We start from the raw sequence: 19,980 nt of genomic DNA, 5'->3' as shown, positions 1-19,980 counted from the left end.
GCTATTTTTTTTAAAACATAATTTTTTGGCATTTTCAAGCTTTATTAGACAGAACAGAGTTGAAATGGGGAGACAGAGAGAGAGAGAGAGAGAGAGAGAGGGGATGACCTGCAGTAAAGGTCCACGGGTCGGATTTGAACCCACGACCACTACAACGAAGGCCAGAGCTGATATGGCACGCGCTCTATCCACTACACCACCAGAGCGCCCCATGTATAAAGCTTACTTTTTTTTTGTCTTTTTTTTTTTTTTTTTTTTTTACTTTACTCTTATTTGACCCTGTAACCCTGGTTTTCAAATGTTACTTACCTAATTACTTACTAACATTCTAATACCTATTCTATACTTGATGTATTTTAATCTTGCCGTATTTCATGCCCCCTGTAAAGCACTTCTTTGAATGGCCTTTTGTCTGAATTGTGCTATAGAAATACACTTTTTTTACAATTGTAAAAACTGCAGCGAAAATTGCTGGTTCCCAGTTTGTAGGCCTCGATCCTTTTTATTGCAAACAGTTGCTCAAAAAATCAAGGTCTATACGAAAAGATAGTGCCCACCCTCTTAACTGTGAATACAGAGTGCTGCCATCTGGCCTTCGCCTGTGTGTCCCTATGACCACCAACAATAGATACAAGTTCTCCTTTGCCCCTGCGTCGATTCGAGCAACAAATGCTGCCTACAGCAGGTAAATGCAGTACTACTGAACGGGTTTTCGATTTATATATATATATGTATATATATATATATCAGGGCTGTACGCTTATTTTTTAAAGTCGTAGCACTGGTGCTAGCAAGCAAAAAAATTCAGTAGCACAAAAATAAATTTGGTAGCACACAAAGTATGATCGAAAATTTGCATGACCCTAACCCTTGCATTTCGCTCTACTTACCTTTGAGCATGTCATCTTGGTTTTATTTGAGATTCTCAATGAATATCCTAGTGTGTGCAGTAATAATTATAGAAGAATGAATAGGGGTGCACTGATTGGAATTTAGACAAAAGAGTCTAACCTGCCAATGGCAATTTGTTTGCTGATTCAGAATTATTTCCCCCAATAGAACTATAAAAATAATGTCTATATCTATATATTTTTTAAATAAAAATATAATTATTATAGTAGGCTAATAATAACAAACATTTTTAGAACATTTCATTCTTTTAATGAAAACCAAACTTTAAAACATTGAACATAATAGCCTATTAAATAAATTAGTAAACATATTTATACAATTTAGGCCAAGTTAAATAGGTTGTGTCAAACTTTGTTTAAATAGACTACTGTTGACTGCTCTCTGCAGCTGAAGCAGTTGATTTTCTTGCTAGCGCACTGCAGGGCTGTGAAGCGCTAACTTCCTGTTCTTACCTGCTTCAAAATAAAAGTCAACTCGCATTTGGCTAGTAACAGGCTTTTATTGTGAAGGGGCACAGGAAATGTTCCTTTTCCACACGCGCTAACTTAACTGCGTTAAGAGCCGTGTCCTTCCGGTTTTTACCGTTGGTGAAGTTAGACGCTATAATCGCCGAGCACAGATCCCGAGCACACATCTTTCACCAGCCAAAGTGGAGGGTAGACTTAATAACTTACTCGCCTAAGACTACATTCACCCGCATTTGGCGAGTGTTAATGTAGAGCCCTCTAAGCAGTGTTGTGCATCACTCCTCTGTGTTTCAAAGACAGCCTCTCCTCATTAGCACTCGTGCGAGAGGAATTGTATTCATCATCGCACGTGATCAATTTCAGTGGCAAATGCGATCAAAACTGTCGCACTGTACAGCCCTGATATATATATATATTTTTATACATATTTTATTTGGTTTTATTTATTTATTTTATGATCTTATGTTTTTATGTTTTTATTTTATGATTTTAATTTATTCTTGTTATGACGGTAAGACCTGTGTCTGCATGGGCACTTCGACTTTGTTATGTTGGTCTTCCTTTTTCCTTGATTCTTGCACTTTGCACTTTCGTGCCCAGGCCTAAGCATAGGTTGTGATGTTTGTATTCGTCACTGTTTGTACTGTTTTGTGTTTTCGCCTCTTCTGCTGTGAACAAATTTGCCCTTTTGGGACACTAAATAAAAATCTTGAATCTTGAATCTTGAATCTTGCCTTGCCTTGCCTTAACTTACTTACATGCTTCCAGGTAACGGTGACGTTTGGCTGGAGGTCTATCAGTTCCCTTTAGAAGCCTGGCTGAAAGAGGTAGAGACGGCACAGGCACAAAAACAGGTATTTTGAGATTCAAGTCCGGTTGTTTGATTTATTGCTTAAAATGGTGCCTCGGTGTTTTTAGGATCGCCTTTTTCATCAGCTTTGAAGCCAAAATATTTCAAACAAAACATAAAAAAAAAATTTAAAAAAGTGATTTTTTTTTTTTTATTATTCCAAATGCAGAATAGTAACTTTTTGGATACTGCTTGTAGACCTAGTAACATCTTCCCCTCCTCCTAACTATATAGCATTTTCCCTACTATGTTGTGGGGAGGAAAACTTTGTCTTGAATACAATAAATGTTATTAGTGTGAATGCTGGAGCATTCACACTATTGTTATCCAAATCTTTATTATTAGTGTGAATGCTGGAGCTTCCAGCATTCACACGATTGTTATCCAAATCTTTATTAGTGTGAATGCTGGAGCTTCCAGCATTCACACTATTGTTATCCAAATCTTTATTAAACTTATTATATTTCCGCTTCCGTACGTTTTTTGGCTCTCTTCAACTCCTTCAAATCTTCAGCTATTTTAACCATACAAATACCAAAATGTTCAGCTCTTTAAGGACATGTGTGGACATCTTTTAAAATGTTTCTACCTTTTCAAATATTTCAAATATTCAGCTTTTTAACAAATTATTTTAACATTGAAGCGGATAGGAGCAGCATTCCAAACCGCTAAAACTTCCTCTGCTTTGAAACCTATCTCCTCCCGCATTTCTTCAGCTACAGACTCCATTCAAACGTTAAACAATTCACATTAATTGCAGCTATTCAATTCCTATTCAACTTTTTAAAATCTTCAACTGTCTTTGAACAAACACAGTTTTAGTTTTAAGCTTTTTTCAACCTCTTTCTAAATTTATAATGGGATCCGGATGGGACGGAATGTTCAGAGGCAGAGTGGGGGAACCAACTGTTACAGTGTAGAACTGGTGTAAAAATACACCAAAACCTTCCACATAACTGCCTCTCACTCCCACAAATGAAACCCTACATGGATAATTTTTACATCAAAATGTAGGACATATTCTGCCGGTCGCATAGATGTGACTACTGAAGCAATCGGACCTACACAATGGGAGGTTTGGGCTTCCAAGCTAAATGGTGTCCAACCAACTGCCGCCTTGATAACTGAGACATGACATTTCTGGAGAAAGGCAGACTGTACCACACCTTTAAAATGCTCTGGTTCTCATATTCTTCACATTACAGACACAATGTTCACACTGTGTCTTCATCAGATTCTTCTGGTTCTAACAATAAAATAATTTTGTCAGTTAGACTCACGGTCCGTCAGTTAGAGGCAGCGGTTTGAGGTGACGTTTTGGATGAAATTACCTCTCTGAGGCCTCTAAAAGGTGGGATTTCTGCCTGATCACAGACCCTCAATAAGACATACACTCACCTTGGTGACTCACTCTGCCCATTAAAGGGCAATTTCACTTTTTTTTCTTGATTATTTTTTTCTTTTTTCCGCTTTATTAGACAGTTCGGAGAGGCACAGTTGAAATGGGGCAAACACTCTGCTCTTTGAAGGCCTATTTCACACATCATTTTTTTTCATGTCTTTCAATTATAATTTTATCTAGACATTTTTAAATATTCAGCATCATTCCTATAAGAGTTAAACAATTCACTACTGTTCATACTTAAGACTGTTTCTTACTTTTCCACATCTTCATACTCCTTTAGCTGATTCATTTACATTCAAGCCATCAAGGTAGTTTAGCTCCAAGTCTATTCAATTACTATTTCATAGTTTTAAGATTTTTATCCATGTCTTTCGACTTCTTCATAATTTCAGCAAGAAATGTTATTCAAACCTCTATATATTCAACTTTTCAACTCCTTTTAAACTTATTTTACACAATTATGACCTTTATAAACTTCAACAACTTTATAAATCTTTATAGACCTTTTTCAAATCTTTATACTCAGCTATCCAGTTTGGCGTAAGCTGTTTCAGCATTCACACGCATTTTCATCAGGAAATGCATTTTCTAGTTAGTGTGAATGCTGGAGCTTCCAGCATTCACACTATTGTTATCCAAATCTTTATTATTCCACTTCTTCCGTACGTTTTTTGGACCTTCATACCTCCTTCAAATCTTCAGCTATTTTAACCATACAAATACCAAAATGTTCAGCTCTTTAAGGACATGTGTGGACCTCTTTTAACATTTTTCTACCTTTTAAACTTTTTAAAATATTCAGCTTTTTAACAAATTATTTTAACACTGAAGCGGGTGGGAGCAGCATTCCAAACCGCTAAAACTTCATCCTCTTTGAAACCTATCTCCTCCCGCATTTTTTCAGCTAGAGACTCCATTCAAACTTTAAACAATTCACATGAATTGCAGCTATTAAAATCCTATTCAACTTTTTAAAATCTTAAACTGTCTTTGAACAAGCACAGTTTTAGTTTTAAGCTTTTTTCAGCCTCTTTCTAAATTTATAATGGGATCCGGATGGGACGGAATGTTCAGAGGCAGAGTGGGGAAACCAACTGTTACAGTGTAGAACTGGTGTAAAAATACACCAAAACCTTCCACATAACTGCCTCTCACTCCCACAAATTAAACCCTACGTGGATAATTTTTACATAAAAATGTAGGACATATTCTTCCGGTCGCATAGATGTGACTACTGAAGCAATCGGACCTACACAATGGGAGGTCTGGGCTTCCAAGCTAAATGGTGTCCAACCAACTGCCGCCTTGATAACTGAGACAGGAAATTTCTTGAGAAAGGCAGACTGTACCACACCTTTAAAATGCTCTGTTTCTCATTCTCTTCACATTACAGACATAATCTTCACACTGTGTCTTCATCAGATTCTTCTGGTTCTAACAATAAAATAATTTTGTCAGTTAGACTCACGGTCCGTCAGTTAGAGGCAGCGGTTTGAGGTGACATTTTGGATGAAATGACCTCTCTGAGGCTTCTAAAAGGTGGGATTTCTGCCTGATCACAGACCCTCAATAAGATATACACTCACCTTGGTGACTGACTCTGCCCATTAAAGGGCAATTTCACTTTTTTTTCTTGATTATTTTTTTCTTTTTTCCACTTTATTAGACAGTTCGGATAGGCACAGTTGAAATGGGGAAAACACTCTGCTCTTTGAAGGCCTATATCACACATCATTTTTTTTCATGTCTTTCAATTGTAATTTTATCTAGACATTTTTAAATATTCAACATCATTCCTATAAGAGTTAAACAATTCACTACTGTTCATACTTAAGACTGTTTCTTACTTTTCCACATCTTCATACTCCTTTAGCTGATTCATATACATTCAAGCCATCAAGGTAGTTTAGCTCCAAGTCTATTCAATTATTATTTCACAGTTTTAAGATTTTTATCCATGTCTTTCAACTTCTTCATAATTTCAGCAAGAAATGTTATTCAAACCTCTATATATTCAACATTTCAACTCCTTTTAAACTTATTTTACAAAATTATGACCTTTATAAACTTCAACAACTTTATAAACCTTTATAGACCTTTTTCAAATCTTCATACTCAGCTATCCAGTTTAGCGTAAGCTGTTTCAGCATTCACACGCATTTTCAGCAGGAAATGCATTTTCTAGTTAAACTTATTATATTTCCGCTTCCGTACGTTTTTTGGCTCTCTTCAACTCCTTCAAATCTTCAGCTATTTCAACCATACAAATACCAAAATGTTCAGCTCTTTAAGGACATGTGTGGACATCTTTTAAAATGTTTCTACCTTTTCAAATATTTCAAATATTCAGCTTTTTAACAAATTATTTTAACATTGAAGCGGATAGGAGCAGCATTCCAAACCGCTAAAACTTCCTCTGCTTTGAAACCTATCTCCTCCCGCATTTCTTCAGCTACAGACTCCATTCAAACGTTAAACAATTCACATTAATTGCAGCTATTCAATTCCTATTCAACTTTTTAAAATCTTCAACTGTCTTTGAACAAACACAGTTTTAGTTTTAAGCTTTTTTCAACCTCTTTCTAAATTTATAATGGGATCCGGATGGGACGGAATGTTCAGAGGCAGAGTGGGGGAACCAACTGTTACAGTGTAGAACTGGTGTAAAAATACACCAAAACCTTCCACATAACTGCCTCTCACTCCCACAAATGAAACCCTACATGGATAATTTTTACATCAAAATGTAGGACATATTCTGCCGGTCGCATAGATGTGACTACTGAAGCAATCGGACCTACACAATGGGAGGTTTGGGCTTCCAAGCTAAATGGTGTCCAACCAACTGCCGCCTTGATAACTGAGACATGACATTTCTGGAGAAAGGCAGACTGTACCACACCTTTACAATGCTCTGGTTCTCATATTCTTCACATTACAGACACAATGTTCACACTGTGTCTTCATCAGATTCTTCTGGTTCTAACAATAAAATAATTTTGTCAGTTAGACTCACGGTCCGTCAGTTAGAGGCAGCGGTTTGAGGTGACGTTTTGGATGAAATTACCTCTCTGAGGCCTCTAAAAGGTGGGATTTCTGCCTGATCACAGACCCTCAATAAGACATACACTCACCTTGGTGACTCACTCTGCCCATTAAAGGGCAATTTCACTTTTTTTTCTTGATTATTTTTTTCTTTTTTCCGCTTTATTAGACAGTTCGGAGAGGCACAGTTGAAATGGGGCAAACACTCTGCTCTTTGAAGGCCTATTTCACACATCATTTTTTTTCATGTCTTTCAATTATAATTTTATCTAGACATTTTTAAATATTCAGCATCATTCCTATAAGAGTTAAACAATTCACTACTGTTCATACTTAAGACTGTTTCTTACTTTTCCACATCTTCATACTCCTTTAGCTGATTCATTTACATTCAAGCCATCAAGGTAGTTTAGCTCCAAGTCTATTCAATTACTATTTCATAGTTTTAAGATTGTTATCCATGTCTTTCAACTTCTTCATAATTTCAGCAAGAAATGTTATTCAAACCTCTATATATTCAACTTTTCAACTCCTTTTAAACTTATTTTACACAATTATGACCTTTATAAACTTCAACAACTTTATAAATCTTTATAGACCTTTTTCAAATCTTTATACTCAGCTATCCAGTTTGGCGTAAGCTGTTTCAGCATTCACACGCATTTTCATCAGGAAATGCATTTTCTAGTTAGTGTGAATGCTGGAGCTTCCAGCATTCACACTATTGTTATCCAAATCTTTATTAAACTTATTATATTTCCGCTTCCGTACGTTTTTTGGCTCTCTTCAACTCCTTCAAATCTTCAGCTATTTTAACCATACAAATACCAAAATGTTCAGCTCTTTAAGGACATGTGTGGACATCTTTTAAAATGTTTCTACCTTTTCAAATATTTCAAATATTCAGCTTTTTAACAAATTATTTTAACATTGAAGCGGATAGGAGCAGCATTCCAAACCGCTAAAACTTCCTCTGCTTTGAAACCTATCTCCTCCCGCATTTCTTCAGCTACAGACTCCATTCAAACGTTAAACAATTCACATTAATTGCAGCTATTCAATTCCTATTCAACTTTTTAAAATCTTCAACTGTCTTTGAACAAACACAGTTTTAGTTTTAAGCTTTTTTCAACCTCTTTCTAAATTTATAATGGGATCCGGATGGGACGGAATGTTCAGAGGCAGAGTGGGGGAACCAACTGTTACAGTGTAGAACTGGTGTAAAAATACACCAAAACCATCCACATAACTGCCTCTCACTCCCACAAATGAAACCCTACATGGATAATTTTTACATCAAAATGTAGGACATATTCTGCCGGTCGCATAGATGTGACTACTGAAGCAATCGGACCTACACAATGGGAGGTTTGGGCTTCCAAGCTAAATGGTGTCCAACCAACTGCCGCCTTGATAACTGAGACATGACATTTCTGGAGAAAGGCAGACTGTACCACACCTTTAAAATGCTCTGGTTCTCATATTCTTCACATTACAGACACAATGTTCACACTGTGTCTTCATCAGATTCTTCTGGTTCTAACAATAAAATAATTTTGTCAGTTAGACTCACGGTCCGTCAGTTAGAGGCAGCGGTTTGAGGTGACGTTTTGGATGAAATTACCTCTCTGAGGCCTCTAAAAGGTGGGATTTCTGCCTGATCACAGACCCTCAATAAGACATACACTCACCTTGGTGACTCACTCTGCCCATTAAAGGGCAATTTCACTTTTTTTTCTTGATTATTTTTTCCGCTTTATTAGACAGTTCGGAGAGGCTCAGTTGAAATGGGGCAAACACTCTGCTCTTTGAAGGCCTATTTCACACATCATTTTTTTTCATGTCTTTCAATTATAATTTTATCTAGACATTTTTAAATATTCAGCATCATTCCTATAAGAGTTAAACAATTCACTACTGTTCATACTTAAGACTGTTTCTTACTTTTCCACATCTTCATACTCCTTTAGCTGATTCATTTACATTCAAGCCATCAAGGTAGTTTAGCTCCAAGTCTATTCAATTACTATTTCATAGTTTTAAGATTTTTATCCATGTCTTTCAACTTCTTCATAATTTCAGCAAGAAATGTTATTCAAACCTCTATATATTCAACTTTTCAACTCCTTTTAAACTTATTTTACACAATTATGACCTTTATAAACTTCAACAACTTTATAAATCTTTATAGACCTTTTTCAAATCTTTATACTCAGCTATCCAGTTTGGCGTAAGCTGTTTCAGCATTCACACGCATTTTCATCAGGAAATGCATTTTCTAGTTAGTGTGAATGCTGGAGCATTCACACTATTGTTATTCAAATCTTTATTATTATTTTTACTTCTTCCGTACGTTTTTTGGACCTTCATACCTCCTTCAAATCTTCAGCTATTTTAACCATACAAATACCAAAATGTTCAGCTCTTTAAGGACATGTTTGGACATCTTTTAACATTTTTCTACCTTTTAAACTTTTTAAAATATTCAGCTTTTTAACCAACTTTTTTAACACTGAAGCGGATGGGAGCAGCCTCCAAACCCTTCAAAAGTGTAACTCCTTCAAATTTTCAGCTATTTAAACCATTCAATAATCACAATGTTCAGCTCTTTAAGCACACTATTAAACACATTTCAACATGTTTCAATCTTTTAAAATATTTAAAATATTCAGCTTTTTAACAAATCATTTTAACATTGACGCGGATAGGAGCAGCATTCCAAACCGCTAAAACTTCCTCCGCTTTGAAACCTATCTCCTCCCGCATTTTTTCAGCTACAACCTCCATTCAAACGTTAAACAATTCACATTAATTACAGCTATTCAATTCCTATTCAACTTTTTAAAATCTTAAACAGTCTTTGAACAAACATAGTTTTAGTTTTAAGCTTTTTTCAACCTCTTTCTAAATTTATAATGGGATCCGGATGGGACGGAGTGTTCAGAGGCAGAGTGGGGGAACCAACTGTTACAGTGTAGAACTGGTGTAAAAATACACCAAAACCTTCCACATAACTGCCTCTCACTCCCACAAATTAAATCCTACACGGATAATTTTTATATCAAAATGTAGGACATATTCTGCCGGTCGCATAGATGTGACTACTGAAGCAATCGGACCTACACAATGGGAGGTCTGGGCTTCCAAGCTAAATGGTGTCCAACCAACTGCCGCCTTGATAACTGAGACATGACATTTCTGGAGAAAGGCAGACTGTACCACACCTTTAAAATGCTCTGGTTCTCATATCCTTCACATTACAGACATAATCTTCACACTGTGTCTTCATCAGATTCTTCTGGTTCTAACAATAAAATAATTTTGTCAGTTAGACTCACGGTCCGTCAGTTAGAGGCAGCGGTTTGAGGTGAGGTTTTGGATGAAATTACCTCTCTGAGGCCTCTAAAAGGTGGGATTTCTGCCTGATCACAGACCCTCAATAAGACATACACTCACCTTGGTGACTTACTCTGCCCATTAAAGGGCAATTTCACTTTTTTTCTTGATATTTCTTTTCTTTTTTCTGCTTTATTAGACAGTTTGGAGAGGCACAGTTGAAATGGGGCAAACACTATGCTCTTTGAAGGCCTATTTCACACATAATTTCTTTTTTCATGTTTTTCAATTATAATTTTATCTAGACATTTTTAAATATTCAACATCATTCCTCTAAGAGTTAAACAATTCACTACTGTTCATACTTAAGACTGTTTCTTACTTTTCCACATCTTCATACTCCTTTAGCTGATTCATATACATTCAAGCCATCAAGGTAGTTTAGCTCCAAGTCTATTCAATTACTATTTCATAGTTTTAAGATTTTTATCCATGTCTTTCAACTTATTCATAATTTCAGCAAGAAATGTTATTCAAACCTCTATATATTCAACTTTTCAACTCCTTTTAAACTTATTTTACACAATTATGACCTTTATAAAATTCAACAACTTTATAAACCTTTATAGACCTTTTTCAAATCTTCATACTCAGCTATCCAGTTTAGCGTAAGCTGTTTCAGCATTCACACGCATTTTCAGCAGGAAATGCATTTTCTAGTTATTAGTGTGAATGCTGGAGCTTCCAGCATTCACACTATTGTTATCCAAATCTTTATTAAACTTATTAAACTTATTTTTCCGCTTCCGTACGTTTTTTGGCTCTCTTCAACTCCTTCAAATCTTCAGCTATTTCAACCATACAAATACCAAAATGTTCAGCTCTTTAAGGACATGTTTGGACCTCTTTTAACATTTTTCTACCTTTTAAACTTTTTAAAATATTCAGCTTTTTAACCAACTTATTTAACACTGAAGCGGATGGGAGCAGCCTCCAAATCCTTCAAAAGTGTAACTCCTTCAAATTTTCAGCTATTTAAACCATTCAATAATCACAATGTTCAGCTCTTTCAGCACACTATTAAACACATTTCAACATGTTTCAATCTTTTAAACTATTTCAAATATTCAGCTTTTTAACAAATTATTTTAACATTGACGCAGATAGGAGCAGCATTCCAAACCGCTAAAACTTCCTCCGCTTTGAAACCTATCTCCTCCCGCATTTTTTCAGCTACAATCTCCATTCAAACGTTAAACAATTCACATTAATTACAGCTATTCAATTCCTATTCAACTTTTTAAAATCTTAAACAGTCTTTGAACAAACATAGTTTTAGTTTTAAGCTTTTTTCAACCTCTTTCTAAATTTATAATGGGATCCGGATGGGACGGAATGTTCAGAGGCAGAGTGGGGGAACCAACTGTTACAGTGTAGAACTGGTGTAAAAATACACCAAAACCTTCCACATAACTGCCTCTCACTCCCACAAATTAAATCCTACGCGGATAATTTTTACATAAAAATGTAGGACATATTCTGCCGGTCGCATAGATGTGACTACTGAAGCAATCGGACCTACACAATGGGAGGTCTGGGCTTCCAAGCTAAATGGTGTCCAACCAACTGCCGCCTTGATAACTGAGACATGACATTTCTGGAGAAAGGCAGACTGTACCACACCTTTAAAATGCTCTGGTTCTCATATCCTTCACATTACAGACATAATCTTCACACTGTGTCTTCATCAGATTCTTCTGGTTCTAACAATAAAATAATTTTGTCAGTTAGACTCACGGTCCGTCAGTTAGAGGCAGCGGTTTGAGGTGAGGTTTTGGATGAAATTACCTCTCTGAGGCCTCTAAAAGGTGGGATTTCTGCCTGATCACAGACCCTCAATAAGACATACACTCACCTTGGTGACTTACTCTGCCCATTAAAGGGCAATTTCACTTTTTTTCTTGATATTTCTTTTCTTTTTTCTGCTTTATTAGACAGTTTGGAGAGGCACAGTTGAAATGGGGCAAACACTATGCTCTTTGAAGGCCTATTTCACACATAATTTCTTTTTTCATGTTTTTCAATTATAATTTTATCTAGACATTTTTAAATATTCAACATCATTCCTCTAAGAGTTAAACAATTCACTACTGTTCATACTTAAGACTGTTTCTTACTTTTCCACATCTTCATACTCCTTTAGCTGATTCATATACATTCAAGCCATCAAGGTAGTTTAGCTCCAAGTCTATTCAATTACTATTTCATAGTTTTAAGATTTTTATCCATGTCTTTCAACTTATTCATAATTTCAGCAAGAAATGTTATTCAAACCTCTATATATTCAACTTTTCAACTCCTTTTAAACTTATTTTACACAATTATGACCTTTATAAAATTCAACAACTTTATAAACCTTTATAGACCTTTTTCAAATCTTCATACTCAGCTATCCAGTTTAGCGTAAGCTGTTTCAGCATTCACACGCATTTTCAGCAGGAAATGCATTTTCTAGTTATTAGTGTGAATGCTGGAGCTTCCAGCATTCACACTATTGTTATCCAAATCTTTATTAAACTTATTAGTGTGAATGCTGGAGCTTCCAGCATTCACACTATTGTTATCCAAATCTTTATTAAACTTATTAAACTTATTTTTCCGCTTCCGTACGTTTTTTGGCTCTCTTCAACTCCTTCAAATCTTCAGCTATTTCAACCATACAAATACCAAAATGTTCAGCTCTTTAAGGACATGTTTGGACCTCTTTTAACATTTTTCTACCTTTTAAACTTTTTAAAATATTCAGCTTTTTAACCAACTTATTTAACACTGAAGCGGATGGGAGCAGCCTCCAAATCCTTCAAAAGTGTAACTCCTTCAAATTTTCAGCTATTTAAACCATTCAATAATCACAATGTTCAGCTCTTTCAGCACACTATTAAACACATTTCAACATGTTTCAATCTTTTAAACTATTTCAAATATTCAGCTTTTTAACAAATTATTTTAACATTGACGCAGATAGGAGCAGCATTCCAAACCGCTAAAACTTCCTCCGCTTTGAAACCTATCTCCTCCCGCATTTTTTCAGCTACAATCTCCATTCAAACGTTAAACAATTCACATTAATTACAGCTATTCAATTCCTATTCAACTTTTTAAAATCTTAAACAGTCTTTGAACAAACATAGTTTTAGTTTTAAGCTTTTTTCAACCTCTTTCTAAATTTATAATGGGATCCGGATGGGACGGAATGTTCAGAGGCAGAGTGGGGGAACCAACTGTTACAGTGTAGAACTCGTGTAAAAATACACCAAAACCTTCCACATAACTGCCTCTCACTCCCACAAATTAAACCCTACGCGGATAATTTTTACATAAAAATGTAGGACATATTCTGCCGGTCGCATAGATGTGACTACTGAAGCAATCGGACCTACACAATGGAAGTTTTGGGCTTCCAAGCTAAATGGTGTCCAACCAACTGCCGCCTTGATAACTGAGACATGACATTTCTGGAGAAAGGCAGACTGTACCACACCTTTAAAATGCTCTGGTTCTCATATTCTTCACATTACAGACATAATCTTCACACTGTGTCTTTATCAGATTCTTCTGGTTCTAACAATAAAATAATTTTGTCAGTTAGACTCACGGTCCGTCAGTTAGAGGCAGCGGTTTTAGGTGAGGTTTTGGATGAAATGACCTCTCTGAGGCCTCTAAAAGTTGGGATTTCTGCCTGATCACAGACCCTCAATAAGACATACACTCACCTTGGTGACTCACTCTGCCCATTAAAGGGCAATTTAACTTTTTTTCTTGATTATTTTTTTCTTTTTTCCGCTTTATTAGACAGTTCGGAGAGGCACAGTTGAAATGGGGCAAACACTCTGCTCTTTGAAGGCCTATTTCACACATCATTTTTTTTTTCATGTCTTTCAGTAATAATTTTATCTAGACATTTTTAAATATTCAACATCATTCCTATAAGAGTTAAACAATTCACTACTGTTCATACTTAAGACTGTTTCTTACTTTTCCACATCTTCATACTCCTTTAGCTGATTCATATACATTCAAGCCATCAAGGTAGTTTAGCTCCAAGTCTATTCAATTACTATTTCATAGTTTTAAGATTTTTATCCATGTCTTTCAACTTCTTCATAATTTCAGCAAGAAATGTTATTCAAACCTCTATATATTCAACTTTTCAACTCCTTTTAAACTTATTTTACACAATTATGACCTTTATAAACTTCAACAACTTTATAAACCTTTATAGACATTTTCAAATCTTCATACTCAGCTATCCAGTTTAGCGTAAGCTGTTTCAGCATTCACACGCATTTTCAGCAGGAAATGCATTTTCTAGTTAAACTTATTTTTCCGCTTCCGTACGTTTTTTGGCTCTCTTCAACTCCTTCAAATCTTCAGCTATTTCAACCATACAAATACCAAAATGTTCAGCTCTTTAAGGACATGTTTGGACCTCTTTTAACATTTTTCTACCTTTTAAACTTTTTAAAATATTCAGCTTTTTAACCAACTTATTTAACACTGAAGCGGATGGGAGCAGCCTCCAAATCCTTCAAAAGTGTAACTCCTTCAAATTTTCAGCTATTTAAACCATTCAATAATCACAATGTTCAGCTCTTTCAGCACACTATTAAACACATTTCAACATGTTTCAATCTTTTAAACTATTTCAAATATTCAGCTTTTTAACAAATTATTTTAACATTGACGCAGATAGGAGCAGCATTCCAAACCGCTAAAACTTCCTCCGCTTTGAAACCTATCTCCTCCCGCATTTTTTCAGCTACAATCTCCATTCAAACGTTAAACAATTCACATTAATTACAGCTATTCAATTCCTATTCAACTTTTTAAAATCTTAAACAGTCTTTGAACAAACATAGTTTTAGTTTTAAGCTTTTTTCAACCTCTTTCTAAATTTATAATGGGATCCGGATGGGACGGAATGTTCAGAGGCAGAGTGGGGGAACCAACTGTTACAGTGTAGAACTCGTGTAAAAATACACCAAAACCTTCCACATAACTGCCTCTCACTCCCACAAATTAAACCCTACGCGGATAATTTTTACATAAAAATGTAGGACATATTCTGCCGGTCGCATAGATGTGACTACTGAAGCAATCGGACCTACACAATGGAAGTTTTGGGCTTCCAAGCTAAATGGTGTCCAACCAACTGCCGCCTTGATAACTGAGACATGACATTTCTGGAGAAAGGCAGACTGTACCACACCTTTAAAATGCTCTGGTTCTCATATTCTTCACATTACAGACATAATCTTCACACTGTGTCTTTATCAGATTCTTCTGGTTCTAACAATAAAATAATTTTGTCAGTTAGACTCACGGTCCGTCAGTTAGAGGCAGCGGTTTTAGGTGAGGTTTTGGATGAAATGACCTCTCTGAGGCCTCTAAAAGTTGGGATTTCTGCCTGATCACAGACCCTCAATAAGACATACACTCACCTTGGTGACTCACTCTGCCCATTAAAGGGCAATTTAACTTTTTTTCTTGATTATTTTTTTCTTTTTTCCGCTTTATTAGACAGTTCGGAGAGGCACAGTTGAAATGGGGCAAACACTCTGCTCTTTGAAGGCCTATTTCACACATCATTTTTTTTTTCATGTCTTTCAGTAATAATTTTATCTAGACATTTTTAAATATTCAACATCATTCCTATAAGAGTTAAACAATTCACTACTGTTCATACTTAAGACTGTTTCTTACTTTTCCACATCTTCATACTCCTTTAGCTGATTCATATACATTCAAGCCATCAAGGTAGTTTAGCTCCAAGTCTATTCAATTACTATTTCATAGTTTTAAGATTTTTATCCATGTCTTTCAACTTCTTCATAATTTCAGCAAGAAATGTTATTCAAACCTCTATATATTCAACTTTTCAACTCCTTTTAAACTTATTTTACACAATTATGACCTTTATAAACTTCAACAACTTTATAAACCTTTATAGACATTTTCAAATCTTCATACTCAGCTATCCAGTTTAGCGTAAGCTGTTTCAGCATTCACACGCATTTTCAGCAGGAAATGCATTTTCTAGTTATTAGTGTGAATGCTGGAGCATTCACACTATTGTTATTCAAATCTTTATTATTATTTTTACTTCTTCCGTACGTTTTTTGGACCTTCATACCTCCTTCAAATCTTCAGCTATTTTAACCATACAAATACCAAAATGTTCAGCTCTTTAAGGACATGTTTGGACATCTTTTAACATTTTTCTACCTTTTAAACTTTTTAAAATATTCAGCTTTTTAACCAACTTTTTTAACACTGAAGCGGATGGGAGCAGCCTTCAAACCCTTCAAAAGTGTAACTCCTTCAAATTTTCAGCTATTTAAACCATTCAATAATCACAATGTTCAGCTCTTTAAGCACACTATTAAACACATTTCAACATGTTTCAATCTTTTAAAATATTTAAAATATTCAGCTTTTTAACAAATCATTTTAACATTGACGCGGATAGGAGCAGCATTCCAAACCGCTAAAACTTCCTCCGCTTTGAAACCTATCTCCTCCCGCATTTTTTCAGCTACAACCTCCATTCAAACGTTAAACAATTCACATTAATTACAGCTATTCAATTCCTATTCAACTTTTTAAAATCTTAAACAGTCTTTGAACAAACATAGTTTTAGTTTTAAGCTTTTTTCAACCTCTTTCTAAATTTATAATGGGATCCGGATGGGACGGAATGTTCAGAGGCAGAGTGGGGGAACCAACTGTTACAGTGTAGAACTGGTGTAAAAATACACCAAAACCTTCCACATAACTGCCTCTCACTCCCACAAATTAAACCCTACACGGATCATTTTTATATCAAAATGTAGGACATATTCTGCCGGTCGCATAGATGTGACTACTGAAGCAATCGGACCTACACAATGGGAGGTCTGGGCTTCCAAGCTAAATGGTGTCCAACCAACTGCCGCCTTGATAACTGAGACATGACATTTCTGGAGAAAGGCAGACTGTACCACACTTTTAAAATGCTCTGCTTCTCATATCCTTCACATTACAGGCACAATCTTCACACTGTGTCTTCATCAGATTCTTTTGGTTCTAACAATAAAATAATTTTGTCAGTTAGACTCACGGTCCGTCAGTTAGAGGCAGCGGTTTGAGGTGAGGTTTTGGATGAAATGACCTCTCTGAGGCCTCTAAAAGGTGGGATTTCTGCCTGATCACAGACCCTCAATAAGACATACACTCACCTTGGTGACTCACTCTGCCCATTAAAGGGCAATTTCACTTTTTTTTCTTGATTATTTTTTTCTTTTTTCCGTTTTATTAGACAGTTCGGAGAGGCACAGTTGAAATGGGGCAAACACTCTGCTCTTTGAAGGCCTATTTCACACATACATTTTTTTTCATGTCTTTCAGTAATAATTTTATCTAGACATTTTTAAATATTCAACATCATTCCTATAAGAGTTAAACAATTCACTACTGTTCATACTTAAGACTGTTTCTTACTTTTCCACATCTTCATACTCCTTTAGCTGATTCAAATACATTCAAGCCATCAAGGTAGTTTAGCTCCAAGTCTATTCAATTACTATTTCATAGTTTTAAGATTTTTATCCATGTCTTTCAACTTCTTCATAATTTCAGCAAGAAATGTTATTCAAACCTCTATATATTCAACTTTTCAACTCCTTTTAAACTTATTTTACACAATTATGACCTTTATAAACTTCAACAACTTTATAAACCTTTATAGACCTTTTTCAAATCTTCATACTCAGCTATCCAGTTTAGCGTAAGCTGTTTCAGCATTCACACGCATTTTCAGCAGGAAATGCATTTTCTAGTTATTTTTACTTCTTCCGTACGTTTTTTGGACCTTCATACCTCCTTCAAATCTTCAGCTATTTTAACCATACAAATACCAAAATGTTCAGCTCTTTAAGGACATGTGTGGACCTCTTTTAACATTTTTCTACCTTTTCAAATATTTCAAATATTCAGCTTTTTAACAAATTATTTTAACATTGAAGCAGATAGGAGCAGCATTCCAAACCGCTAAAACTTCCTCTGCTTTGAAACCTATCTCCTCCCGCAGTTTTTCAGCTAGAGACTCCATTCAAACGTTAAACAATTCACATTAATTACAGCTATTAAACTCCTATTCAACTTTTTAAATTCTTAAACAGTCTTTAAACAAACATAGTTTTAGTTTTAAGCTTTTTTCAACCTCTTTCTAAATTTATAATGGGATCCGGATGGGACGGAATGTTCAGAGGCAGAGTGGGGGAACCAACTGTTACAGTGTAGAACTGGTGTAAAAATACACCAAAACATTCCACATAACTGCCTCTCACTCCCACAAATTAAACCCTACGCGGATAATTTTGACATCAAAATGTAGGACATATTCTGCCGGTCGCATAGATGTGACTACTGAAGCAATCGGACCTACACAATGGGAGGTCTGGGCTTCCAAGCTAAATGGTGTCCAACCAACTGCCGCTTTGATAACTGAGACATGACATTTCTGGAGAAAGGCAGACTGTACCACACATTTAAAATGCTCTGGTTCTCATATTCTTCACATTACAGACACAATCTTCACACTGTGTCTTCATCAGATTCTTTTGGTTCTAACAATAAAATAATTTTGTCAGTTAGACTCACGGTCTGTCAGTTAGAGGCAGCGGTTTGAGGTGACGTTTTGGATGAAATGACCTCTCTGAGGCCTCTAAAAGGTGGGATTTCTGCCTGATCACAGACCCTCAATAAGACATACACTCACCTTGGTGACTCACTCTGCCCATTAAAGGGCAATTTCACTTTTTTTTCTTGATTATTCTTTTCTTTTTTCCGCTTTATTAGACAGTTCGGAGAGGCACAGTTGAAATGGAGCAAACACTCTGCTCTTTGAAGGCCTATTTCACACATAATTTTTTTTCTTCATGTCTTTCAATTATAATTTTATCTAGACATTTTTAAATATTCAACATCATTCCTATAAGAGTTAAACAATTCACTACTGTTCATATTTAAGACTGTTTCTTACTTTTCCACATCTTCATACTCCTTTAGCTGATTCATATACATTCAAGCCATCAAGGTAGTTTAGCTCCAAGTCTATTCAATTACTATTTCATAGTTTTAAGATTTTTATCCATGTCTTTCAACTTCTTCATAATTTCAGCAAGAAATGTTATTCAAACCTCTATATATTCAACTTTTCAACTCCTTTTAAACTTATTTTACACAATTATGACCTTTATAAACTTCAACAACTTTATAAACCTTTATAGACCTTTTTCAAGTCTTCATACTCAGCTATCCAGTTTAGCGTAAGCTGTTTCAGCATTCACACGCATTTTCAGCAGGAAATGCATTTTCTAGTTTTATCTGCTGCCAGATACAAACAAGATGAATAACTACATTTTTTGTAAGAAAAAAAAACTAGACAGATTTTTTTTGTTTTTTGTTTTTTCAGGACGAAAACTCATCTGAGGATTTGGATGTGAAATGGTCTCCTGTTGCTACGGTGTTTAAAGTCAAACCACCCAATGTTCCAGCAGGTAATAATTACAACTGGAGCAAAACAATAATTAGAAATATATTGTTTGTGGTTTAATGTATAATTAAACACAATAGTCGGTGTCTCTATGTGATTATATTCTGCATAATATGTAAGGGATAGTGTATCGCGAACGGGTCACTCGAGAGAAATAAAGACCGACAAGGTGAAGCAGGAGGCTCTTGTTCAGCTTGAATTAAAGGTGCTGTAAGCGGAATGGTTCTTTTAGCTAACTTCCTGTCAGTTACTGCAGTTAGCAGTCCCCTCGCTCGTCCCTACGTCACCACATTAATGCACTGCGGTCTTCAAGCAGCGAGTTATCTAGCATCATCTCAGATCCATAAGTGTGATAAAACATGATAAAAAC

At 35.5% G+C, this 19,980-nt stretch overlaps 1 protein-coding gene across 1 annotated transcript in view; it reads left to right on the top strand.

The window, feature by feature from the left end:
- wdr93 (WD repeat domain 93) overlaps positions 1 to 19,980 on the top strand; it is a gene marked incomplete at its 5' end in the record, with an annotated part of 30,765 nt that overhangs the window by 2,503 nt on the left and 8,282 nt on the right. Inside the window, one exon of the mRNA XM_080029224.1 lies at positions 19,530 to 19,614. Coding sequence (XP_079885350.1) covers positions 19,530 to 19,614 — 85 coding nt within the window. The remainder of the gene's footprint in view (positions 1 to 19,529; positions 19,615 to 19,980) is intronic.

The sequence above is a fragment of the Ammodytes marinus genome (assembly GCF_949987685.1).
Source record: "Ammodytes marinus genome assembly, chromosome: 1".
NCBI classification, from domain to species: Eukaryota; Metazoa; Chordata; class Actinopteri; order Uranoscopiformes; family Ammodytidae; genus Ammodytes; species Ammodytes marinus.
Note: the sequence above shows the minus strand (reverse complement) of the source record. Positions and strands in the feature narration are given on the sequence as shown.